The sequence below is a fragment of the Magallana gigas genome, chromosome 1 (genome assembly GCF_963853765.1).
Source record: "Magallana gigas chromosome 1, xbMagGiga1.1, whole genome shotgun sequence".
NCBI classification, from domain to species: Eukaryota; Metazoa; Mollusca; class Bivalvia; order Ostreida; family Ostreidae; genus Magallana; species Magallana gigas.
The window spans coordinates 69,990,702-70,017,563 of NC_088853.1; the positions used below are offsets into that span (position 1 = coordinate 69,990,702).

Genomic DNA, 26,862 nt, shown 5'->3' on the forward strand with positions numbered 1-26,862 from the left:
TACACGCACATGTACAAGTAGATCGGGGCGGTCTACCCCACCTCCTCCCATTCTCCCCAGAAGAAAATTAAACTATTCAAATTTACGCAGTAATAGCATTAAATCTTTGAATAAATACATGTAAATAAATCTCAGAACGCTCCACCCCCCTGGATTTTTTTTTTGGCCATGATATGATCTGATTCATGTGCGCATGATACCACACCGGGGTTTTTTTTTCGCACCAGTCTAATGTACAGTTGCAATATAGCAATCAATTGCCTACATGCAGACCACTACCCACTTAGCAATTTTGGGTTCTGGGTGCGGTCTTACCTGACAGGTGGGTGGGATGTTTACCTTTTAAACTTGATTTTTCTGTGGGGAAATTTTCATTTTACCAAGGTAAATAAAAATAATCTTCCTATACAAAATATTGAAAATAGTTATAACCCTCTATAATATATTTTTTTAAAATCCTCTGTTAGAGTGATAAATTTCATTTTCAAAAATGATACAAGTATTTCCTGGAGACTTGAAATTGATTTCGGACAAGTATTGTTCGATGATGCACTGATCAGTGTAGGCAATTCAATTTTGATATCAGATCGATCTAAAATCCTTTTTGAACTTTTGTTAAATTCCCACATCGGAAATTAAATTCCTATATATATTTGGCTATACAGGAAGTGTACTCGATTCATAGGATATTGCGAGTAAATTCCTAACATCTCCAACATGGAAAAAAAACCTTGGATATGTTGATATAAAAGTAAATAATGTATCTCACCCGACAGTCGATATTTATAATGACAAAAGTGGCAATAAAACTTATCAAGCAATGTTCTCCTATGCATCGATATTTGTTTGTTTGTTTGTGTTTGTTTTTTAAGGGGAAGGTGTTTTTTTGTTTGCTTGTTAATTTTTTTTTTTTGGGGGGGGGGGGGGGGGGGGGTCCACCTTTAAACACGACGCCTTGGCACAAGTAAAATCATCTGGAACAGTGATCAGTCTTGATGAGAATACTGTAAATATATTTATTTATTTTTTGTAATTTTAAATTCTAAGCATAGATTAAGCTCGTTCTTTGAATGTTTTTTCATCCATGCATACAATGTACATGTAGGTTCAAATCATAGGCGCCTGTCGCTTAAAATATTTCTATTTATAATAAGACAGTATTTTATAAAGTACATCAGAATATTTTATCTTTTGAAGAAATATGAAATGAACGTCAGGCGCCTGTGGTTCAAACATAAGACAGGGTGTATAGTATTGTCATGTTTTACCGGGTGGCAGTTATTAACTTAATAATAAAATTACATGCATGACAAAACTTGTAAAGTTTGTAGTGACTGCTGCGCGACAGTAGGAATATACATGTACATGAATAGTCATGCTGTCTGTAAATCTGCGTGTGGGCCGAGGAAAATTTGAGATGTTGGATGACCAGATCCAAGGAAATGCAAAAGAAAAAAAAACAACAACAACAACAAACCAAATTCTGTGTCGATATTGTCAAAATATTGCTTCAAGAATTGAGATGTAGACTTACTTTACAGTGTGCGAGTTTAAATTGTTGGATTGCTTGAATGTAACACAATGTATATATATACGTCACGCACCTAAGAAAGATAACTAAGGGAACTAAAAACGCAAGTAGTCCTATACGTGACAGAATAAATTGAATATACATATGTACATGGAAAACATTATTCATACAAAAATCGACACAATTGTGCACTCAATTATTATTCATATATAAATGTTATATAATTAAAAATTCGATGTGCGCATGTGGTAAACCTAAAGATGCGTATCGCTCTTATTTCACATGTGTTAATTATGCAGATATCAGATATACTTTGTTTAGCGAAATATTTCAAATTGTAAATTATATCATATTACGTCACTGTATGCCTTTGAAATCATAATTGTTCGTACAACTACATATGTTATTGTAATATAACTTGTAAAATTTATAGTTGTTACACCAATATTTACATTACAAAATATATTGTACAGTCATGTACATGCATAGGGAGAGGGTGGTCTAAGTTTCAGAACTTGTGCTCTTAATTGCAATCCCAATTGTAAATTAATAGAATAAAATTATTTTCAAATCAGGGAACCTGCATCTTCGCTAGCCAAGGGTTTCGGTCCACTCCGCTCCCCATAAACGGAGTGGACCGAAAACCCTTGGCTAGCGCGAAGATAAGAACCTAGCGCTCAACTTTATTCTGACATATTTCTTAAATTTATATACATGCAGGTATATACAAATTTGACTTTATTTATCCTGTCAAATGCCGCGTTACAGCCAGACTTATGCACATGTATATATGCGTTATGTGTGAATGGCATGAATGTATTTATACGAATTGCAATTATATAAGGAATAAGGAATCATTCTTTGAGTATTATGAGGTGATAATTTTGGTCGGGGCGTGATCAAATCCAATAAAGCCCGAAGGGCTTTATGATAGATTTGATCACGCCCCGACCGAAATTATCACCTCATAATATTCAAAGAATGATTCCTTATTACTTATATTTATATAATTTTAAGCCATCGTACGATTTAATATTTAAATATAAATAAGCAAACCCCGCTGGCGCCTCAATTTGGCGTCATTTGTAATATTGGTTATACAGTACAAAATCGATACTAAGTGTTATCACAGGCAAAGACACTGGAATATGTAAATATATACATGTATGTATTTATGTATTATGCGTTATGTGAATATCCGAAAGTTCAATAAAAAAAAAAAGAGAAAAAAAAAATTTGAGGAGCTCCCCCTCCCCCCGCCTCCCGTTTCTGTTGTAGACCTGTAGTTCATCTGTAGAACACACGACAATCTAAATCTTGTCCCTTGTCTAAGCAGCTCAATATCAGCATGTGTGTGAGTATCATCGCCATCTTAAATACATGTATATATGTGATTAATGTTGAACTCTACAACAATATACCGGTACAAGTATATACCAATGTGCCGAGGTCTCTCCCGTGAGATGGTCCATGCATATAGAGTAAGAAAGATACGGATGGAAGAACTCTTAAACAAGCCAAGAATATGTAGGCTTGAATATAAGATTAATGGAAATGAAAGAATCTCGAGTTGAAGTTCAACAGCATGCAAACAGTCAACTGTTATGTTGTAAATTTTGGATTAATTATCAGGTGGTAGTAAAAACAAAATTTATTTTCATGTTTTAAATTTTGTATTTACTGCCACCGGCCTGGTAAATTCAAAATTGTCATCGCGTAAATGTGCAAATACATACAGATGAAATAACTTGATTTTTATGTGTGTTCTTGTGATGCAATGTTTGTTAAAATTGTAAGTTGTTCACCGTTCAGGCGTGTAAGTTTTGTGTGTTGCTCATATGAATAGGCTATTAAACTTCTGCCTTTAAGATTTCTCAACCTTTTAACCATGAAGTTTTTGTACTCTGTTTAAAATCAAAATTATAAAGCAAACAGTGGCGTCCATGCGACTTGATTAATGCATTTTATTCTAAGATGTTGATTCATTGCATCAAACCATAAAATCATATACATATATGTTCAAAATATAAGATTAAATCAAATCGATCGACACATTGTATCTATATAAATTTATGTACATATAATGTATAAATATCCGTCTTTCCTCGGATCCTCGCTTGATTTCCATAGATCCCGACCGAACATGATTTTCATATCGAGCGATTCTTAGATCCACGCCAGCTTTCCGCGCCCAACACTTAGGATCCTACTGGATCCACCAAACCGAGCCGCTCGCCGACTTTCTCAAAATCCGGAAGGACTTTGTATTCAAAATACTTCCTCTCGTATTTGGCGACACGTATCATGTAACAACCGTACTTTTCCGGCTCGTGCGATTCCTCTCCAGTGTATTTTTTAATTAGATTGACCCCGACATCGCTGAAGTAAGACGGTTCTAAGAAGAAGGGGACAGAAAACCGGTCGACTCCAATGTCAAGGACGCGATGACGCGTGGCGCGAAACTTATTCCCGCCAGTCATGCGGTCAAAAAGGTCACCTATGTTCATAACGAGGCTCTTGGGTCTTGGCTCCACCGCGACCCAGTTTCCTTCAGAGTTGACGATCTCTAGGCCTTTGTAATTGAATGTCGCCAAAAGTGTGAGGAAATTCGAGTCGGAGTGATCAGGCGTGGTGAGGATTTTGCCATCTTCGATCCGGGCATTGCTTGGAGGGGGTCCGTCCCAGGGAGGGTAGTGCAGTATCCGGTAGGTGGAGCACGGCTTGTCGTCAAACAAATAGGTAAACGCCCCCTCCGGTAAACCGAGGCCGAGTGCAGTCAAGCGTAGAATCTCCATGGCGAGTTCATGCATGACCTCGTACATAGAGGTCATGTATTCCTTAAAAGGAAATTTCCCGTCTTCTTCCGGCCAAGGACATGTCTCATAGTACCAATTTTCTGGACTCACCTGTGTACAACAAATATTATGAATATAAATTTTTATAATTTTGTTACTGTCAAAGTCTCATGCAGTGAATAAATTAGGCCTAACATATATCGGTTATGATAAAATTGAAAACTAATGCCTCATGCAGAGACCGATTTTTATAACAACCACTCGTTTATAATTGTAATCTAATGAATGGTGATATGTATATACATATTAAAAAACGGCTTGGCGCAAGTAAAGGATAAAAACAATCTTAGTATATTTTACGTGAAATTGGGAGAGAAAATAAGTACCAATGTGAATCTTGCTGGGGGAAAGCTACCGATTGACCCGATTTTGTGTAAATCGAGCCTAAAAGGTAAAAATGTGCCTGATTGCGATGGCGGTGCGAAATATTTTGACAGTATTTCAAATAAACGAAATATTTATATGAACCCCCAGCAAGAACTGCAAAATACATTACTTATCGAAGGATTTTTCATAAAAATACTTTTGATTTAATGTCATTATTCACTTGCGCCGATGCGATTTTTATAGATTATTTACCGTGTTAGAATACACCCGTCACGTGCTTAAGAAAAATATATGACGTCACAAAAATACATCAAATATAGTGTTTGATGTCACTGTTAATATTTATGTAATAAAAGTTTTAAGAAACTCGTTCGGTTAAAGTATTTTTCGATGATTAAAATGGTATCATTTTTCGATATATATCTAGCTTCGGACAGCCTTAACATAGCCGCGTTCACGTTACCTGGACATCATCCGGCCTCACAGCGCGCCCAAACTCAAACCCCTCCTTACGGCTCGGTTCTCCCTCCACCACCGGGAAATACCCCCTGTAGATGTTCGGATTCTCCGGGACCCAGTTCTTCCGACACAACTTCCGCTTCTTCTCCGGGGGGAGTGAGAAGAACCACTGGCACGCTTGGAACAGCCGGTCAAAGTCCAATCCCTCCACGTTATCTATGAACAAGAAGCCAATGTTCTCCAGGGCGTCCACCACGATCTTGGCGAGGCCGGCCCGGTCCGACTCTGTCTTGGACATGTCCACAATGGGAAGTTTTATCACTGGCCTGCTGGTGTCCGACATTGTTTTTACTCTGAATCAAAGATAACAGTGAAATTATGAATAATGGAAATTATTATTAATAATGTAATTGATGACAGTGACTTGGACATGTCCACAATGGATGGTAGCTCAGTCGTTTGGTTAAATGATCGGCTTTATGAACCGCAGACCATGAGTTCGAATCAGCCTGAGGATTTCGTTCATATTAAATAACTGAATTGAGTTTTTGAAGTATAATTTTTATTTAAAAAATGCACATTATTTGTCTTTTTTGACTTTTATATATCTTAACTGTATGCTATAAATCATGCCCATGCAGTGAACTTGAAATAAAATATACATGTACAACAGAGTCTGTGTCATCTGTTTCATATTTGGATATATTTTTTTTTCTGGAAAGGGACATCGATTGCAACCCGACAACAAAACTTTATGATAAACGCGATGATTTCAAATTTTCAATCGTCAACTTTCCTTACCTATGTAGCAATATATCTCCATTACCCTGCACATGATGTTTTTGTGTCTCAGTTATTTCGATATGCAAGGACATACTCTACGTAGAAAGGGCGAGGCAAGCTACTGACATTGTCACAAACAAGTTAATATAACAGGGCTTGATTGTCAAAGTAATCCCTTCATAAACTTTTTGGTCGATACAACGACCTTGTCAGCAATTTAAATACAATATCTACTGGGTCGTATGCTGACTGACGTTTTTCATACTTATTGTTAAACCATTAGTAATCACCGAATTGTCTACGGGTTTTTCCGTTTGAAATCCCGATTACGACAAAGAGCATACGGCGGGTGTGACCGGTCAGCAAAGGATTCTCACTCCTCCATGGCACCTGATCAATCCTACCTTGATTTTTCTAGAGGCCCGTGTTTGCTCTGCATGCCTCTGTTTTGTATTTTCCCTTTGGACCTTTGATTTTGAACACTGTTTGTTATCACTTTATTTTATTCAAGCAATTTCCTGCTGATCTGAGAAAGTATTTCAAGGTGTTGTGAGCCACCTAATTGTTTACACATGACGGATGTATGTATGCACTAACACCCACGTCCCAAAGTGTGTCATTTTTTCACTATATATTAAATCAGAAATCAGAAATTTTCAAAAGATTTTGGAAAGTCAACCCTAATCTGATGTTAAAAAGATTTAGACCGATAATTTACGAATTAAGTAGATTAATATTATATAATATTATATAGGCAAAGAAATATCAACAAAGTCCTGACTGTGCCTTTGGCTAAAAATCCCCCCACCTTGGCCGCCATCTTGACCCATTAATTTCTCACAGTAGGCTTTGTAGTTTTAAGGTTTATAACTTTGTCATTTGACATTAAAAATTAGTTTCTTTTTCTGTATTTTGATTGCCCCAAAATGGGGCAACACATTTCGAAGGAATAAATTAAATTCCAAAAGATTTCATTACAGGACTGAGGTGGCCAAAATACATGGTTGCATAAAGAAGGAAAAAGTTGGTTTTTCCCTTTTGACCTTTGGGTTGACCCCGCAAAGGGAAACAACTTTTGCAAAGTGTGGATTGGACTGAAGCTATATATCTAGATTAGCAGTTCATTACAACTCAAGTTTACAACATTATAGTTACTTACCGTAGCTTAGCGCTATATCCGGATTTCCATTAAATTAAAAAAAAATTGAAACGAAATCAACGCATCGCTGCCCAAATTTTATTTCATGTTTACATGCAAAAGTTGAACAGGATATGTGCGTCACACGGTAATATTTATTTTTGTATGGTAGTCTTTGTTTTCCCGAAATACTCAAACACGCTTGGTTAGACGTAGTCGTACGGTCTTTTAATGAGTGCCCTATCACGGATTTTTTTCTTTAAATCAAATTGTTGTTTTGTTTTCATAGACTCTCGCCCCATATATGGAAATTACTGTCCACGTATAAACCATATTAGGTCAACTATAGTACTACAAACCATGTAACTAATATATAAATAGTGCCTGTTTGGGAGGGTAACAGTTGAAATTGACACCCGAGGAAACCATTGTCAACCGACGCGAAGCGGATGTTGACAATGGTTTTCGAGCTTTTGGTTTTACTGCTTTTATATAGAAATGCGCGAATTCTTCGGCGAACCGTACGCGCATAATTTACGCGCAAGTAAAAATATACAAATATTGACTGGGGTTGAGGGCAACATTGATTATATTAGCCCCCGAGGGACGAAATATTGCCCAACGCGAAGACGTCTTTTAAGGCGGTGACCGTCTAAGTGTCTGAATTTGTACTTATTAAAAATATATTGTACATAGATATATCAATATTAAGTTACGTCGATATGTGGTGTCAACGAACAATGTTCAAAATCAAAGGTTTAAATGAAAATACAAACAGGAGCAGAGCAAATAAATACGGACCTCATTTAAAAAAAAAGAAAGGGTGGGGGGTTGGGGGGGGGGGGTTAGGGGTAAATTTATCAGAAATCTTGACAAGCAAAAAAAAAAAAATAGTGAAAAATAAACAAACAAACACCCCATAAAAAAGCCAAACAAAATAAAACAAAAAATAATTATGGTTAAGTTAAACTTTGCAAAAAAAGTGGTGAATAAGAGTTATCTCCCTTACACCAACTAAGAGGGCTATATAACTGTGTATATATATATATATATATATATATATATATATATATATATATATATATATATATATATATATATATATATATATACTACACTTACTATATTATGGTAAAAACAATACGAATAGAGCCTTACTTGCTTTAACAGCATCAGATCTATTTCAATCAGTTTGCTTTCAATTTCAACTACTCTATAAAGTGTTATCACATATCCGTAAGAATATTTTACACCTGCAAGATTTGATCATGGGGGAGTAGACATGTTGCTTAATACGGTATAACCTTACCTGGAAGAGGATATAAACCTTGGACTGAGATCGATGGAATTTCAGCGCTTTTACGCCCGCAGACTGGGGGTTCAGCGATACAAAAAGTAGGGGGCCTTTACGTGAGATTGCCCGATATCACCGGTTGAACGTGTATACGTTAAATTCTGCAATCTGCGATTTGATAAAATTGAGCAGGTTTAAAATAGGGGACCAGCTTGTGTAAAAGTACACTCGATTACAGAATGGCCATGGCGGATCTAGCTATCATCGAGGTGTGGATCAGTTTTATACGAACCTCTTTTTTCCTCGTCCGATTGCTTTAAGGAAATTCGTTGAGTATTATGAGGTGATAATATACGGTCAGTATATATTGTTTACGGTCGGAATGATCAAATCCAATGAAGCCCATAAGGCGCTGTGAGAGATTTTTAAACCACACCCGATTACATTTGATCACCTTATAATAATTTTTAAAAAAATGAACCCTTTGTATACTTATATTATTGTATTTTTCAAAAATTGTACGATTAATATTGGAATAGTGAATGTGTATTGGACTATACATTACAAAAATTGATTCGTAGTCTTTTTACAGAAACAGACATTTGAAAATATAAGTATTTACGTGTATGGTTTTTCTCTACAATTAAGCTGATTTTAATGAAAGGATTGTTTTAAATTCAATGGATATATAAAAAGGACACAAATACCTCGTTCAAGACATTCCAGTTATATTTGTAAGACACATAACCCTACACGGATTTCAGGGAATTTTCGGAGGATATTTAATAATTTAATAACTTTAAAAGCTTGTACAAATAAATTACCTTTGAACATAATTTATACATCAACCTAAAACATTGTTCCAAAACTATTTTTGTAACATTTATTTAAAACCTGAATATACAGAAAATGTGATGGTGTGTTAAGCGGCCTTGTTTACCCGCCCAGTGGTGCTATGGGCGCTATTGTCACGTGACCTCCGATCTGTGGGCGCTTGGAGTACAAGGTGACCTTCTCAGCAAGTGGGCCGGAACTGTAACCATAACAACCAAAGAGAATTAATGTCAGTACCTTAATGCTTTACACACATGGCATTAGACTTGCCCAAGTCTCTATGTTTAGTAATTTTTTGTTCTCTTTAATATTTTCAACGGATGCCAAACATTTTAGATTTCAGAATTGTAGAGAGCAGGAATCAAAATTCCTGAAACTAACACAATAATATTTCCAAGAAGTTTAAAACACAGAGACATGAGCAAGTCTAATTTAAAATTATATGTAAGAACAATATTACGATCTGTAGATCGTTATTTGGCAAAGTTAAACGTGAACAAAATTGTGAGAATCAGTATTCATAAGTTTTACACAATGTATATTGCCATTTTATGTCCAAACCATTAATGTTTTAGATCGATTAAAGAAATAAACGGTATAAAGTATATAATATATTTGATATCAGTTTATTTTGCTGGCTTGTTGTGCCGTGATCATTGATGTGACGTGTCATTACAACTGACTAGTCGAAACATTATCCATACAGCTGAATAGTCAAATACATTATACTAACCAATCGCAACTTCTCGGGCCTTTCCGGCAAGCTCGGAAAAACACCTCGAATGTATTAACATCACCGGATGTTAGAATTTTATACAAAATGGAGTCGCTTCCCATTAAATTAAGTATCGGCTAGACAGTCTTGTATGTCGCTTCTGTGTTATATTTTAGTGTATATCGTTTACTTTAATGAAGTATAGCTCACATCTCAACAGATCGTAAAATGTGTTCTTTTTATTTCAAGTTTTACAAAAAGGGGGGTTGTCATGGATGCCTAGGTAATACATTCGAGGTGTTTTTCCGAGCTTGCCGGAAAGGCCCGAGAAGTTGCGATTGTATACTAACAAGTAATATAGATAAGACGTACAACTGACTTGTCAGACACATTATACGTACAACTGACTATATAGTCAGACACTTTATACGTACAACTGACTGGTGATGCCGTTGTTCTGTCTGCCTTCAAACGTGTCCCCTCCCGCCCCCACGGTCCATATCACCATGTCCCCAGGGCGACTCACCACCCCCATGTGTTTCCCCGCCAGGCAAACGGGGGAGTTCTAAAAAAAATGAAAAAAATGAAATATAAATAAGAAGCAGAAAAATTGCAATACATCGTATGTATATCACAAAGCAGAATTTGGAATAGAAAGCTTGACAAATGAAATGGAAGATATTTTTTTAAAAAGTGTTTCTTGATATAATTTTGAGTGTTTATGTTAAAAGATTGGGTGTTGATGAGAGAGAGAGAGAGAGCGAGAGAGAGAGAGAGAGAGAGTGAGAGAGAGAGAGAGAGAGAGAGAGAGAGAGTTCTATGTACCGGTGTATAAGATTTGAACCCATAAACAATTCCAGAATTTGTTACGTCACAGTTTCCTGGACATTGTCCACTGAAAGAATAATAATGTTTTACAGGTTTATAAGCTGAATGTTATAAGTCAAGTTATAAGAGAAATACAACGGTAAGAATTCATTGAAAACAGTTATGTAAACAAGGTTACAGTCTGATAATTTTTTTTACAAATATTGTAAATAATGGAATGTTTTATATCGTATAAAACTAATAAATATTAAAGGAGCATGGTCACGATTTTGGTCGAATTCTATTTTTCTGTTTTTATTATTTACAATGCTTTAAAAATGAGTTTCCAGTGACCAAATGAAATCGGAGAGTCAGTAGTGAAGTTATAAGCAAGATGCAGGGCTCACATCTCTTTGTCATGTAAACAAGGCTCGTGCCCTGTTTTTGTTTACATTAGTTCAATATACCGGTAAAAGTTCTTTTTCACGCTGAATCTTTCATCTTCTTATTCATTTTAAGCATGATTAAACAGATCTTAACGTTTACCACATTCATTTTCGGTCTAAAACTGGAGTTTTCACTTCACCGTTCAAAATGTAAACAAAAGCTTTGTTTACATAGCAAAGAATTGTAAACTCTGTAACTCACTTAAAACCCAACAAATGACACTTAAAGTTTGGTTGCCTATTAAAAATGCCTTACTGAAGCATTGTAAACATTAAAATCGGGAAAATAGTTTTTGACCAAAATCGTGCCCATGCCCCTTTAAAGTAATTCCATAAATAACCCTGTACCCATCCACAGGCAACGCCTATCTTAGTGAAACACGTGTAAAGATAACTACACGTGAAGTACTGTACTTACCCACAGACCACGCCTATCTAGCTTGATGGAACACATGCATAGATAACACATGAAGTACTGTACTTACCCACTGGCCACGCCTATCTAGCTTGATGGAACACATGCATAGATAACACATGAAGTACTGTACTTACCCACTGGCCACGCCTATCTAGCTTGATGGAACACATGCATAGATAACACATGAAGTACTGTACTTACCCACAGGCCACGCCTATCTAGCTTGGTGGAACACGTGCATAGATAACACATGAAGTACTGTACTTACCCACTGGCCACGCCTATCTAGCTTGGTGGAACACGTGCATAGATAACACATGAAGTACTGTACTTACCCACAGGCCACGCCTATCTAGCTTGGTGGAACACGTGCATAGATAACACATGAAGTACTGTACTTACCCACAGGCCACGCCTATCTAGCTTGGTGGAACACATGCATAGATAACACATGAAGTACTGTACTTACCCACAGGCCACGCCTATCTAGCTTGGTGGAACACATGCATAGATAACACGTGAAGTACTGTACTTACCAACGGGCCACGCCCATCTTAGTGGACCACGTGTAAAGATAACTACGCATAAAATACTGTACTCACCCACAGGCCACGCCTATCTTGGTGGAACACTCGGTAAAGGTGGAGTTACATTGTAGGAGCCCCACGTTTTTGTACACTGTAACATTATACAGAAAAATAAATCATACACCGTTACATGATACAGAAAAGTAAAATATACGTTGTAACATGATACAGAAAAGTAAAACGCAAAATATACAGTGTAGTTCAGACGGATACTTGACTGTTTTTTTAATTGTTATTCTGTATGGTTTTTCTATACCAAAACCAAAATACCTCAACAAGATTATAAGTACAATTGTTAATCAATTCACATTGAATTTTCGCACAAAATTTAAGTAAATGCACAACTCCATCGAACGTGATTAAAATAACGATGAAAATTTACTTTCGACCCGAGCACAGAACACTATATATCTGTATCTTTTAAAATGAAATATCTGAGGTAAGGAGATGTAACTTTATTCATAATTTCGATTATTACATGATGAATTGATCACAAAAAGTTTCACAGTTCATGATACAATGATTTTAAAGATAGGATAAGTTATCGAACTTAGTACAGGGAATGGTTAACTTTGAACCCACCTAGCGTGTAGTCCCCGGCGGTTCCCTGTGTATTCGTGCCATTGCAAACATAGTACCCTGTGTCCGTCTCAGAATTGAACCCAGTAATAATCAGGTTGCCATTGGGCAGCATGATGTATTTACTGGGGTCAGAGTTCAGGGGCGACGAATCCACCTTTTGCCAGGTTAATGTCGGTGAAGGATTTCCGCTTCCGGTACATTGTAGTTCGACAAATGTTTCCGTAGTAACCGGAAGTTCCTCAGTATGTGTTTGGACAACCAACGGCACTAGGTATCGAAATCAAATTTCATCATTTTACAGCAAAACCTTGAAATACAAAATATTGACGAACAAACAAAGAATTTGATTTAGACTGCCAATAATTTTCATTTTCTAAACCATTTTACTAATTTATTTATATACTTTACCGATGACGTTAAGATGACCGGAAGTGGTGGCGGACCCAAAAGAGTTGGTGGCGGTACATTGGTAATCCCCCTCACTGAACTGGTCTACATGGACTATAGTAATGGAACCGTCGGCGTTAAGCTGTACGTCCTTAGGTACAGCTGTACCTGTCTAGATTAAACGATTGATTGACTGTTGTTTAACGTTACAGCGAGAGTGTTTCATTCATATCATGAGGATATTGTCCACGTACTCCGCAATGAACTTTAAACACTGTGGAATTGTTTATTAATATCATTTCTATATTGTTTTATCAAATGAAAGAAGGACATCTATGATCTGTGCAATTTAAACCGTGAGAATGATCATTCACCTTTTGTGTTATTTTGGATATGTGGTAGAAGTTAAAAATATATCAGTTAATTCTTTAATAATCTGGCAACAACTATTCTGAATGACTATAGATGGCGCTGCACCGGAAATTATTCATGTTGTTAGTGATAATATATTTTAAAAAATCATACTTTTGGGAAAGTCCACGTGACAGTTGGCTTGGGATCACCTGCTACGTCACAGCGGAGAATGACCGTGTCTCCAATGTTGACCGTTTTTGATCCCGGTCCCTTCATTATGGCTGGTTTAGCTGTAGAAAGATTTCGATATAAATAATTTAAGGTTACATGAATGTTACGTCATATGTACATGCATATATTGCATTTTTCAATTGCATCGACGACATAGTGAAATAGCGATTTTCCCTAAACGGAAATACTTTCAAAACTACATTTGACGAAAGAAAAATCAAATATGTTTTTCATCGGCGACAAATTACCTGTTCCACATTTCGCAATCAACAAATTTAAAGTTATGTTTCATAAAAACATAAATATTACTGATAGTTCCTAATTTTGTGTTATCATCATATAATGCATTATGTTTTTAGATCGAGTTAATGTAAATTTTACTTTCTGGATTCGTGGGGTAAAGAATATAGAAGAATTTACTTGCAATGAACAGTAACGGAGGCGGTCTGACTCTGGCTCTCGTAGTTATTTAGCACGTTGCACGTATACTGTCCCGAACTCAGAGCATCCGGGCTACTGACGTGCAGGGTGCTCCGCCCACCGCCCGTTTGGGCCTGTGACGTCACATTCTGCTTGGTCCCGTCGGGCCCGACGTGAAACCATTGAACTCGCGGCGGAGGGATGCCCTTATAAGTACACAGGAAGTCGAGTGAAGGCGTCGAGGAGGAAGTGACGTCAAGGGATGACGGGGTCAAGTTGACCTGTATAGGGTCTGAAATGTTTACAATCAACGTCGAAATGAGAGGATATTCTCAGTCTCATCCATTAGCAGCTTTTGATTTTATTTCTTATTGAACAATTTTCTTTCACATATTGCAAAAACCATTAGTTTATCAAAAAATTTAAAATTCGCCTTTTCCCAGTGTTACATGCAAAAATAAATGATAATTTATTGAATTGAACTTTTACATAAAAAAACTCTTAAATTCATAATTCAAAATTATCATTCAATTCACCCCTTACTTACAGGACGAACACCTCAGATAAATTTGTTTATAATGAATTTTGCAACTGTCCGATTATTTCTTCTCTAGGTAGATGTATTTCAGCGTCATATGACTGAAGTTCGGGGGGGGGGGGGATTAAAAGCAATGTCTTAAATTTTATCGTTACAGCGTGAGTAATTTGGTAGAGTGGGAAGGGAGGTGAGGGATGTGAAATTTGATAGTCACTGAATTCTGTCTTACCTATCACAACCAGGTACACGTGTTTCTCGCGGCTGCCGAATATATTGCTGGCCGTACAGGTAAACATCCTACTGTCCAGGTACTGGGCGTTAGTGATCTCCAGCCCCTCCGTGGTCTGCACGTACCGCCCGTGCTGTGTTGGATCCACCCCTGGGCTCCACGACTTATCGGCCTGGGGAGACCCGGATGTTCTACAGGGGAGTGTAATGTCACGGCCGTGCTCTACCGTCAGGATGTCGTTGCCAGAGCCCTGTATTGTTGGAGCGGCTGAAAAAATGTAATTTAAAACATTTGTACGATTTAATATATTAGACTAGTAGTTGATAAATGTATAGGGCTATATACATTGGATTGTTGGAGCGGCTGAAAAAACGTTTTAATAAACGTGGCTTATTTTCTTATAGATGGATTAAATATAGATTTACGTTTTAGATGGTTGTTATTTAAGGAATAAGGAACCATTCTTTGAGTATTATTAGGTAATCAAATACGGTCGGGGTTGAACAAATCAAATATAATTTAGAACGTTTGTACGATTTAATATTAGACTAGTAGTTGGTGAATGTATTGTGCTATACATTACACAAGTTTTCATTTGATTTGACATAATGTACTCTTTTTGTACACAATTGTTTTTTTTTTAAATTCTTAAATTTTACAAATATTTCAAGCAAAACTTTATATGCTTTTTTCATTAATGTCATATGGATTTATAAATAATCCCTTCCTGTAAATTCTAAATTTAAATCAATTAAAACGGTGACATGTACTAGTACTTGTTGATGCAGTGTTTGTTAAATTTATTTCATAAATTGAAAACCTAAATAAGGCCTAGATGTAAATGTAGCTTGTTAATTTCATTTTACCATCCATCTTTATTATAAGAACTTAACAAAAATACCTAAGGTGTTGCAACACATATCTAACTGCTTCCGTGTCGGGGCGTCACCTTTGACCCCAGGAGGTCCCTGTGGCCCAATATCACCTTTTTCACCTGCAGAGAAAAATAATCTTCATATACATGTAGGTAAAAGCGAGAATTTAAAGAAATCGATTTGGATGAAATAGAAAGATTTCTTCAATGTTTCTACTTATTCCATGCAATAATAAACATATGATAAAGTGGTAAGCATATGAACTCTAACCTTTTTCTCCCCGTGGCCCTGGGGCGCCCATGAGGCCCATCAATCCAGGTTCCCCTTTGGGACCCGGAAGTCCATTTGAACCGGAAGTGCTAATACCAGGTTCTCCCTTTTGACCTGGAACGCCATTCAAACCTGGATCTCCTTTTAGACCTTTTAGAAATTTTATGCATGAAGAATGTTGGAATATCACGCATAGACTAGCAATTTATGTATTAACCAATGCACATATAGGTATCTGACAAAGTAATATTATAACAAGAGGCCCAGGGGCCACATTGCTCTCCGGAGCAACAATAGCCATAACTCTGATCAAATCAGCATTGCAATATTAAAATCAAATACCTTGACAACTAAGTACAGAAGATCTTGCTAAAAAAATTAAAAATCTACCGATTTTGTTCCACACATTCTAATGGTTAATACTGAGCCCCTTTTGTTGTTTTAGCATTCATAAGAAAATTTTTCTTTACTTCTTTATAAAAATCCCAATCTCCACTTTGTGGCTCCACTTTTCTTTAGGGAATCATGGTTTTATCAAACTTTAATCTGCACAAAATGTACTTTTACAAGATCTAACTTTTTAAACTGAAAATGCTTTTCCAGGAATCTTTTAAGATTTTTTTTCTCTACCTCTTTCTATGTAAAAAAGTCGAGCCCCCCCCCCCCCCCCCCCCCCCATTGTGGCCCATTAATACCCCGGGGTTCATAATTTTAAGGTGGAATAACACATCATCACAAAATGGCTGACCGCTGATCGAAACTACATTTCGTGTTATTAAAAGGATTTTATAGACTGAAACACGTAACTTACTCCATAGCCGAGTGGACAAAGTGTCAGAATTGTGATCCGTACATCCCAAGTTCGAATCCCGTAGGGGCTTTTGTTGTTACTTACTGGAATAATTATTTTAGATATTCATTTTTTATCCCCAAACTGCAATTTTTTTTCGCTTATTTGACATTTGTTCAGTTTATTTATCATTATAAATTTCATTATCAAAAAATTTCCTGTTAATTTGAGTGACTTTTTCCAGGTGTGTTATTCAACCTTAAACTTGAATCTCTACTACCTGAGGATACCTTTACACAAGTTTGAGATTGTCTGGCCTTATAGTTTTTAAGAAGATTCTTAATAATTATAAATAATCTCCCCCTTTAAAAGGGTGTTGCCCTTCAATGACTTCATTTGAACATACTTGAACTCCCTTCACCCAGTGATGCTTTGTGTCAAGTTTGATTAAAATCTGCCCAGTGGTTCTGGAGAAGAAGATGAAAATGTGTAAAGTTGCCAGCTACAACAGCGACAATGACTACAGAAAACGAACAAATCTTAATAAAAAAAAGCTCACTTGAGCATTTGGCTCAGATGAGCTAAAAAAATCGTTTATTCATGAAAATCGACACCTTATCATAAATCTGTCATGTTGTAAATTTTGAATTTACTGGGTGGGTGTAAATACAAAATTTACAACATGACAACTAGTTGTCAAAATTTTGTATTTACACCCACCCAGTAAATTCAAAATTTACAACATGACAAATCGTCAACCACAAAACACATAAATGAATAGATAAATAAATAATTGAATAAATAAGTAAATAAATAAATAAATAAATAAATAAATAAATAAATAAATTACCTAACCAAAAAAATCAGAAATAAAGAAAAAAAACCCATTAAAAACACAAGAAAAACTCAAAGAATGAGATGAAAAGAGTTCCCCCAAAACCAGCACAAAAAATATCAAATTTACAAAGAAAACAATGAATAAAAAAACCGGGTTTCCAATAAAAATTGATGAATAATAAAGTACAGTTATGAAACACGTAGTACCGTTATACAACATAAACACTGTCACTCGCAGGACAGCCAATCAAGTGCTCACCTGTGTCGCCTCGCTGTCCAGGTTCGCCCTTTTGACCTACATAAATCAGATAAAGGTTCAATTAGCGGCGTGCACCGTGACCTGCACAGAGCGATAAGGTGCATGTCAGTGTCGCTATACCTGTGCTTTATTTACCTGGTAGACATATGTACCTGTTATTCTGGGTTTTTTTTTTACATACTCTGCAATGTATATGATATTTCAGAGAGAGAGAGAGAGAGAGAGAGAGAGAGAGAGAGAGAGAGAGAGAGAGAGAGAGAGAGAGAGAGAGAGAGGTAAATACCTGTACTTCTTACCTGGTACACAGATCTTAGAAGCGTTGCCACATCTTGCTGTCAGCACATCTAACTGTATATGATATAAAAAATAATAATTATATAAAAAATGTATACAATGCATGTATATACTGTGTGCATAATTAAGGTGGAATATAGCGCACTGAAAAGAACGACAACTGTTGATGTCTCTAATCTCTAATAAAGAGGTCATAAAACGCTGTCCCGATCAAAATAGAAACGAAAAATTATAATAGGAAGACAAAACCCATAAGGAATATACATGAGGTATTTCACCTGAAATGTGGAGAAACCTAATTAACAACCAGATGGCGCGGGTTTATTTTTGAAGCAGTAATCTCACTCAGAGATGTTGTTTATAATACCAGTCCACCTGTGTGGTAAAAAGTAATGCCGACGGACATTTTGCAATCAGATACGTGCTTTTTCACAATTACTCAAAATGCACTGGCGTCGGAAGCAAATTGAAAGTGGGGGGGGGGGGGGCTAGACTAATCCTCAGAAATATTGAGAAAAAAGTAATTTCCAAAATCATGGAAATCCTAATCCGTGGGGGGGGGGGGGGGGGGGGGGGGTGGGTGGGTGGGGGGTAGTATGCTTCTGAATCCAACTTCTCAATCTTTCAAGGTAAATTTAGGAACAATAATCTTTCCTGCGAGAAAAAGTGGGGGGGGGGGGGGGGCTGAACCCTCTCTCATGCTATGTTTCTAATGGTTAGGTGTAACTTTGCAAAAAAATAATGGGGGGGCTGAGCCCCCCCCCCCCCCTAGCCCCCCCGGTTCCGACGCCTATGAAATGTAAGTGATTTCACAAGTGCTTAAGGACAGGAGGACAGACCCCTTTCCCCTCCACCACCCCCCTCAAGTAATGACCCTCGATATTTTACTCTTTTTTAAATAAATCATCATTCTATGGCATATTTCTAATCCAATTTATTCCAATTTATAGATTCATTGCAAAAGATTATATCTAATACAAAATTTCAAAAAAAATCAGACCCTTTATATATATAATACAAGAAGGTTGCTAACTTCGTCTACCAGTCTGATTTTTTTAAAATATTAGGTGGAAGGAGGGGGGGGGGGGACGGTCCTGTCCCCAAACACCTATGAGTGATTCCCAACATTTCACATATGCATCTAAAATAAACAGTACCACTGTATTAAGACAACTATTTGTATATATTTACAATTTCCAGTGACCTTTTCTGTGATAACAATACGTATCAATTTTGTAATTTATAGTCTAACTAGTGGGTATTGTTTTTTTATACAAAAAAACACATGTCTCCCCTTCTCCCAAAGGATTGTAATATGGGGCACATTTAATAAGTGAAAAAGAATGAAGTCAGCTATATGTTAGATATCATCCATATATGATATAGTTTAGAAAATGAATTAACTTGAGACACAAGATTGGTCAAGGTCAAAAATTATGGAGGCGTGCACTCCTTCTCAATACCATCTACCTATGTTCCAAGTTTGAAGCCTTAATGTCAAAAGCTATCCAAGTTACCACCCAGACAAAATTTAATTATTTTTTTTTTAATTGGACCTTGAGTAAAACAAGGTCAAGGTCAAATATTAATCAATAGTACACCTCAGTGTATTATAATTAATCTTTGTGTAAAGTTTGAAGTCCTTCTGTCAAAGAATATTTAGGAGGTAAACAATGAAGTTTTTTCTAATTTGACCTTGAAATATAATTTTTAGGTCAAGGTCAAAAATTTTGGTAAGGTTGAACTGGACTATATACCATCTATGTATGATACAAGTTAAAAGATTGTATGATTAAGGAGTCTTGTGTTATGGTCCGGACTATATATTTTATAAAACGCTTGACCTTGAAGAAGATAATAAGTCAAGGTCAAAAATTTTGATGGCGTGCACTTCTTCTTAATACCATCTACCTACGTTCCAAGTTTGAAGTCTTAATGTCAAAAGGTATCTAAGTTATCACCCAGACAAAATTTAATTATTTTTTCTCAAGTTGACCTTGAGTAAAACAAGGTCAAGGTCAAATATTTATCAATTGTACACCCCAGTGTATTCTAATTGTTCTTTGTGTCAAGTTTGAAGTCCTTCTGTCAAAGAATATTTAGGAGGTGAACAATGAATTTTTTTCTAATTTGACCTTGAAATATAATTTTTAGGTCAAGGTCAAAAATTTTGGTAAGGTTGAACTGGACTATATACCATCTATGTATGATACAAGTTAAAAGATTGTATGATTAAGGAGTCTTGTGTTATGGTCCGGACTATATATTTTATAAAACGCTTGACCTTGAAGAAGATAATAAGTCAAGGTCAAAAATTTTGATGGCGTGCACTTCTTCTTAATACCATCTACCTACGTTCCAAGTTTGAAGTCTTAATGTCAAAAGGTATCTAAGTTATCACCCAGACAAAATTTAATTATTTTTTCTCAAGTTGACCTTGAGTAAAACAAGGTCAAGGTCAAATATTTATCAATTGTACACCCCAGTGTATTCTAATTGTTCTTTGTGTCAAGTTTGAAGTCCTTCTGTCAAAGAATATTTAGGAGGTGAACAATGAATTTTTTTTTAATTTGACCTTGAAATATAATTTTTAGGTCAAGGTCAAAAATTTTGGTAAGGTTGAACTGGACTATATACCATCTATGTATGATACAAGTTAAAAGATTGTATGATTAAGGAGTCTTGTGTTATGGTCCGGACTATATTTTTTATAAAACGCTTGACCTTGAAGAAGATAATAGGTCAAGGTCAAAAATTTTGATAGCCTGCACTTTTTCTTAATACCATCTACCTATGTTCCAAGTTTGAAGTCTTAATGTCAAAAGGTATTTAAGGTACCACCCAGACAAAATTTAATTTTTTTTTCTCAAGTTGACCTTGAGTAAAACAAGGTCAAGGTCAAATATTTATCAATAGTACACCTCAGTGTATTATAATTGTTCTTTGTGTCAAGTTTGAAGTCCTTCTGTCAAAGAATATTTAGGAGGTGAACAATGAAGTTTTATCTGATTTGACCTTGAAATAAAATTTTAAGGTCAAGGTCAAAAATTTTGGTAAGGTTCAACTGGACTATATACCATCTATCTATGATACAAGTTAAAAGTTTGTATGTTTAAGGAATCTTGTGTTATAGTCCAAACTCCATTTTTTATAAAATACTTGACCTTGAAAAAGAAAATAGGTCAAGGTCAAAAATTTTGGTGGCGTGCACTCCTTCTCAATACCATCTACCTATGTTCTAAGTTTGAAGTCTTCATGTCAAAGGGTATTTAAGTTACGGCTTGGACAAATTTGGATGAAGAAGAATAAGAAGAACTAGATTCGATCTCGTTGCGAGCAACGAGTGGGTCTTCCGTGAGATTTTTGAGTAGAGAAGACGACTTTTAACACGAAATTGTTATTCTATCCAAAAAAATAGGAAATTTTTTTTTCGGCAGTCGGGGCTTGAACCCGGGTCGCCTGGGCCATGTCCACGACTATATCAACTGAGCTACTCAGGCTCTCGCTTCAGGACTTTGACGCTTAATTTCTCGAGAACGCCTTGATCGATTTTAAAACAAATTACATATTCTGAATCAGTAAGAGGGTCACTATCAACTGTTAAAATATAAAAAAGAAATATTAAAAAATAAAAAAGTCGAAAAATTCAATTTTTCAATTTTTTTTCCTATGACAAAAAGAAGTGACGGCGGACACTTTCTTGAGTGTGTTGCGCTAGAAAAACAGTAGGTCTATCATCTCTGAAAATTTCAGCCTTATATCTTTACCCATTTTTGAAAAACCTGTCAGACAAAATTGACTTTTAAAAATCGTAAAATGACGATAACTTCCGAACGGAAGTGAATTTCTCAAAAATTTTCCGGCGGTACAAACTTCAGACTGCGGGGCATCTTTACTGAAAATTTAAAAGAAATCGAACGAGTAATCGCCGAGAAATCTTCTGCACAAAATGTGTAAGGAAAAAAAGAATAATAATAATAATAATAATAATAGAATTGAAAAAGAAACCGAAGAATAATAGAAGGGTCTTCCGCTGGAGACGGAAGACCCTAATAAGAAGAAGAATAAGAAAGTCGACAAAAACAATATGTCTCCCCTTTGAAAGGGGAGACATAATACATATCATCAATGACGCTTTTAATATTTAATCGTAATATTGCTGAACATCATATAAATTTAAGTAATGAAGAATCATTCCTTGAAAATCATTAGGTGATCCGATACGGTCGGGGTGTGATCAAATCTATAATAAAAACCTTCAGGATTTATCGGAATTGATCACTCCGACCGTATTTGATCACCTCATAATATTCAAAGAATGATTCCTTATTCCTTAAAAAGCACAATGATACATTTTGAACGTTGAAGTAAAAAAATCAGTTTTAAACCTAAAACGAATGTTTTAAACGTTAGGAACTGTTTATTTATACTTAAAATAAATAAAAAGATGGACAAATAAGCTGGAAAAAATATTGAACCTATGTAAACAAAAACAGAGCACGAGCCTTGTTTACATGACAAAGAACTGTGAGTCCTGTATCTTGCTTATAAATCTACGAATGACCCTCAAATTTTATTTGATCATTAGAAATGCATTTCTAAAGCATTGTAAATAACAAGAACATAAAAATAGAATTTGACCTAAATCGTGACCATGCCCCTATAAAAAGTACAATGATGTACCTGTTTCTGTGTAATCTCCTGGAGCAAAGTCGTGTATTGGCTCGGACTCAGCTGTCGTCTGCTCCTACCCACCCTCTCCGTCTGTAAAAGGAACCAAAATTAACTTTCCTATAAAAACACAGAAATGAGAACCAATATTGTAGCTTTTGATTGGGGTTAGTGGCAGAGGGGATGAAAATTCTGCAAAAGTTGCAATATAAAGCCCAGGTAAGGTCAGTAAGCTACATATGTATAATATCATAAAGTCAATGGGATATCACTTGAAATATACATGTAGTTTAACAGTCAATTGGATTTCACTGTAAGGAAATTTCGCGGTGAATTCTGGTTATTTTTTATGGTTGATTTAATTTTGTTAATGCACTCAAAAGATATTCAGTTTTATATGCAACATCATGAAAGGTCCACTTGATTGCGTATTTCAATGACTTGCAAGCTACGACGAATCCTGGGCATGGCAAACTGATAGCAATCTATGGCAAGGGCTTACACATACAACGGAATACACCTTTGCATGAGCGAATTTAGAAATTTTTAACGGTAGGGGGCGGTTTCGAGGAATAATTTTAAAGTTTGAAGGAATGTCCAATAGGGAAATGGGAGGAGAGTGTTGGGATTTACGAATCCCTGACCCATTCTAGAATCGCTTGTACACAGGTTTTTGTTTTGAAGTGCCTCCGTTGTCAAATTCGTATTTTGAAATGTGAAATGAAGGTACCTCATATCAGATGAGAGGTCGAGGTCAAAGGTCAAAATCAAAACAAGGTCATTTAAAGAGGCCAGAGATTGTGTTTATATCTATAGGATTTTTTTTATCAACGGCAGCAGGTTATTTTGTTCATTTCTAGATAATATGAATTGAAACTTCACGTCGTATAGGCATTTAACCACTATTATTTTTCCTGAGAATATGAAGTTGATGTAGCGAAATATATCTATCTACAGTCAGACAAAAAAAAATAGTAATTAAAAAACCCACTAAATTTCACGAGCCTCGAAGTTTAATCCAAGAGAAAGCTTACTTGCAAAGAGGAGTTTTCATGCGCGGATCCAGAATATTTTTCCAGGGTCCCCCTACCCCCCCCCCCCCCTCCTAGATCCGCGCATGGTTTTCATTGGATGAGACAACAACCAATCAAACGAGTTGACTTACCTTCTGAACGAACTCTTTGCCAGGGAATAGAACACGTTCTTTTTCAAGATTTAAAACTCTAAACTCTAAATCCTTAATGTCTTTGTATTGTAGGAATAGAACCACGCCAGCCAACACGGAGAGAACGTACAATACAGTCACACTGAAGACAATACAGAATGACGGCCATGTTTTGGAATTCGCCTGGTAGTCCGAATTTTCTCCCTTCATTGTTTTTGGTTCGTTAAAATATCAAAAACAAAAGGGTGAACGAGATATTAAGTGTAATGGGACGCCCATGCAACTCTGTGTCGAGGCTTTGGAGGACAGAGGTCACGAAGGTCACGTCGTCTTATCTATCTGTGTTTCCTGATAGTGCGTATAGACTCTAGGAGTGGTGTCGGATTTTGTGTTAAGTATGCTGGTTCTATTGTCGACCTGCAGAAAATCCGACAAACACGATACAGCGAAGCATGCATGGATCCAGGATTTTTTTTTCCAGAGGGAGTCCGAGGGATATTTATGTTTGCGGGGGTGGTGTACGGTGTGTGTGTGTGTGTGTGGGGGGGGGGGGGGGTGGTCCCAGGCATATTTCAGCAATTTTATTTTGTAAGAAATTTGAATATCTGGGGAGGGGGGGGGGGGGGTTGGTTCAGCCCCCAGCCCTTATCTTCATCGAGACATGTGAAGGAAATCCACTACTAAATAAATTACAGTACTTTCTACTTTTGATATGGTATATATTAGGTGCCATTGCAATTTCCTTAAAGCGAAAGACCACTGAACCCAAACATTCACACATAGTTGCAGGTATGTAGCTCTGGGTCTGACAAAGTTCGGATGAACGACCAACAGAAAAAGACAAGTAAAGGGACGATATCAGTATAAATTGCATGAAGAATTAAATGTTGTTAACTTTTTTCCACAGAATTTGCGTATAAGTAATGTTAACGGTCCAAAGCTACCTCACTTTATTTGTGCGCAATAAATGCACATTTTTTTGGCACTGTTGCTCCCTGTTCGTCCAGCGGAGTTTTTTTTCCATATCAGGAGCTACATACCTGCAACTTATTACCTGACCTTTTTTCTCTCAAAAATAAAATATATCAAGTCACTATGTAACAAACTGAATACACAATGTGTATTATAGTTCAAAAGAGGGAATACATTTTCTTTCGAGACGAGTATTTAACGTTAGTTGTTTGACGACGTGTTGCAGGATTATCATGTTGAAAGACGTGAATTATCTAAACATCAAGTTGACTGTCGCTCCACGGTGCTCGTTCACCTTGAAAAAATCAACATTTAAGCATCGAATGCTTATTTTTAGAGACAAATTGAAAACAGCGCGTTAGCCCGGTATGACAATTTGTCTGCACCGCTTGGTGTGTCATAGGACCGACGACAACCAAAAATAAGCATTCAATGCTTATATTTATATTTTCATTCTGGTGTTTATTTGAATGAAATATTGTATACATATCGCCGCTATAAAGCGATTATTAACGGAACAATAATGGGACAGCCATATTAACATTTTATTTAGTTAGCGACAAAAACTTTAAGTTTTAATTTTACAAAAATCTTACAAAATAAATATACTCAATATTCATAGAAAATTGAACGTCGCATAAGGGGGTTAGACACTGAATGTGAATAAATCAATATACATTATTGTATATTCAATTATATTTGATAATATAATGAGAATGCATCCAATATGTCTGTCTGTATCATTGAGGCAGTAAATGTACTCCAATAGGAAAACGGTAAGTTTAGAAATGACAAAATGAATATACAATGTTATATGATATCCTGTATACATTTTTCATCAAAGTATCTTTTTGACATGAACTTCAAATTGATGTGATGTACACTCGTTTTAACAGGGTTGGGACTGTATCGCGGGGATTGCTGTTGTCGTCTTGAGAGTAGCTAAATCATCGTTTTGATTGAAAAAAACCTAGTAATTAATAATTGTTTTATATGATTCAGCGACGATTTGGTACAGACATATCGAAATAACTGCTATCAAGCGAAGATTTGTTTCAAGGCATAGCCAAACAAATTAAAAAAAAACGCGATTCATTGGACAACCTTTTTGTTTTTAAAAAAATCAAATATATATGTTATATTGACCGAGGTCCCGTGCAGTTAAATGTAACGTTTAATTTTTTCTAGATTGTTTGATATCAGCCAATCAGATAACTACATGTAGGAAATTAATCCATTATATAATAAAACATTTATCCATTATACCAAGCTAACAATACATATCAATTTGACAGTATGATCGTGAACCATACATTAATTAAAAACACGTGTAATTTATAAAGCCGAGTGTAGTTCAAGTTCTTTACTCCAAGAGACAAATGTCTCATAGGTTATAAATATGAACATATACATATTAAATAAACAGTAAGAAAAACAAAGTGTACATAATCAATTTGGATAATTCACATGGAGAGTTCGTTGCTTGTTTGCATAATATAAATATGAACCTAAATTACAGTTCTTTAGTTTTAGAGGTAGATAATAACTGTATAACTTGTGAGTGTAAGTATACATGTAAACTACCCACTGAAAAAATTAGTTTTTTGCTTAATTCACATCGCATTTTTTTTTTCTAAAAAAAAGGAATTTCAATAAAGCTGATAAGGTAAAATACGTATAATCCCCATAATATTCTATTATGAAAAGATATACTGATTAAAATAAAAAACATTTTAAACATTTGTTCAGTTTCTTTATGTTAATGAAATTTTCAATATTCTGGTTACATTTTTC

The 26,862-nt window shown here is 35.9% G+C and overlaps 2 protein-coding genes across 5 annotated transcripts; both read right to left on the minus strand.

The window, feature by feature from the left end:
- Positions 1 to 3,479: 3,479 nt before the first annotated feature.
- Positions 3,480 to 8,578, minus strand: LOC105347235 (uncharacterized). 4 transcript variants are annotated; one of them, XM_011456209.4, is made up of 3 exons: positions 8,403 to 8,578; positions 5,177 to 5,525; positions 3,480 to 4,437 (listed from the first exon to the last, which is right to left on the minus strand). In XM_011456209.4, the coding sequence occupies exons 2-3, from the start codon at positions 5,513 to 5,515 to the stop codon at positions 3,730 to 3,732; spliced, it is 1,047 nt and encodes a 348-aa protein (XP_011454511.3). In that variant the 5' UTR covers positions 5,516 to 5,525; positions 8,403 to 8,578; the 3' UTR covers positions 3,480 to 3,729. The 4 variants fall into 4 exon arrangements, with proteins under 4 accessions (XP_011454511.3, XP_034322082.2, XP_034322081.2 ...); XM_034466191.2 differs by lacking the exon at positions 8,403 to 8,578 and adding an exon at positions 7,115 to 7,239; XM_034466190.2 differs by lacking the exon at positions 8,403 to 8,578 and adding an exon at positions 6,360 to 6,456.
- Positions 8,579 to 9,256: 678 nt separating this feature from the next.
- LOC105347236 (hemicentin-1) lies at positions 9,257 to 24,417 on the minus strand. The gene is made up of 15 exons (XM_034466189.2): positions 24,097 to 24,417; positions 22,944 to 23,024; positions 18,263 to 18,314; positions 17,967 to 18,002; positions 16,081 to 16,230; positions 15,837 to 15,929; positions 14,936 to 15,202; positions 14,173 to 14,460; positions 13,689 to 13,807; positions 13,185 to 13,335; positions 12,777 to 13,043; positions 12,210 to 12,285; positions 10,762 to 10,831; positions 10,371 to 10,501; positions 9,257 to 9,420 (listed from the first exon to the last, which is right to left on the minus strand). The coding sequence occupies exons 1-15, from the start codon at positions 24,304 to 24,306 to the stop codon at positions 9,324 to 9,326; spliced, it is 2,088 nt and encodes a 695-aa protein (XP_034322080.2). The 5' UTR covers positions 24,307 to 24,417; the 3' UTR covers positions 9,257 to 9,323.
- Positions 24,418 to 26,862: the final 2,445 nt, after the last annotated feature.

Bases quoted from the DNA above. Each gene is read 5' to 3' on its own strand.
- LOC105347235 (XM_066068864.1), bottom strand. From the start codon at position 6,047: ATGTCCTTGCATATCGAAATAACTGAGACACAAAAACATCATGTGCAG. The intron at 5,526-5,973 runs GTAAGGAAAGTT...TCTTTGATTCAG, and splicing joins GGAGATATATTGCTACATAG to AGTAAAAACAATGTCGGACA. The intron at 4,438-5,176 runs GTAACGTGAACG...TGTTGTACACAG, and splicing joins TGAGGCCGGATGATGTCCAG to GTGAGTCCAGAAAATTGGTA.
- LOC105347236 (XM_034466189.2), bottom strand. From the start codon at position 24,306: ATGAAGGGAGAAAATTCGGACTACCAGGCGAATTCCAAAACATGGCCG. The intron at 18,315-22,943 runs GTACATCATTGT...TATCATATACAG, and splicing joins AGGAGATTACACAGAAACAG to TTAGATGTGCTGACAGCAAG. The intron at 12,286-12,776 runs GTGGGTTCAAAG...ATAATGTTACAG, and splicing joins CGCCGGGGACTACACGCTAG to TGTACAAAAACGTGGGGCTC.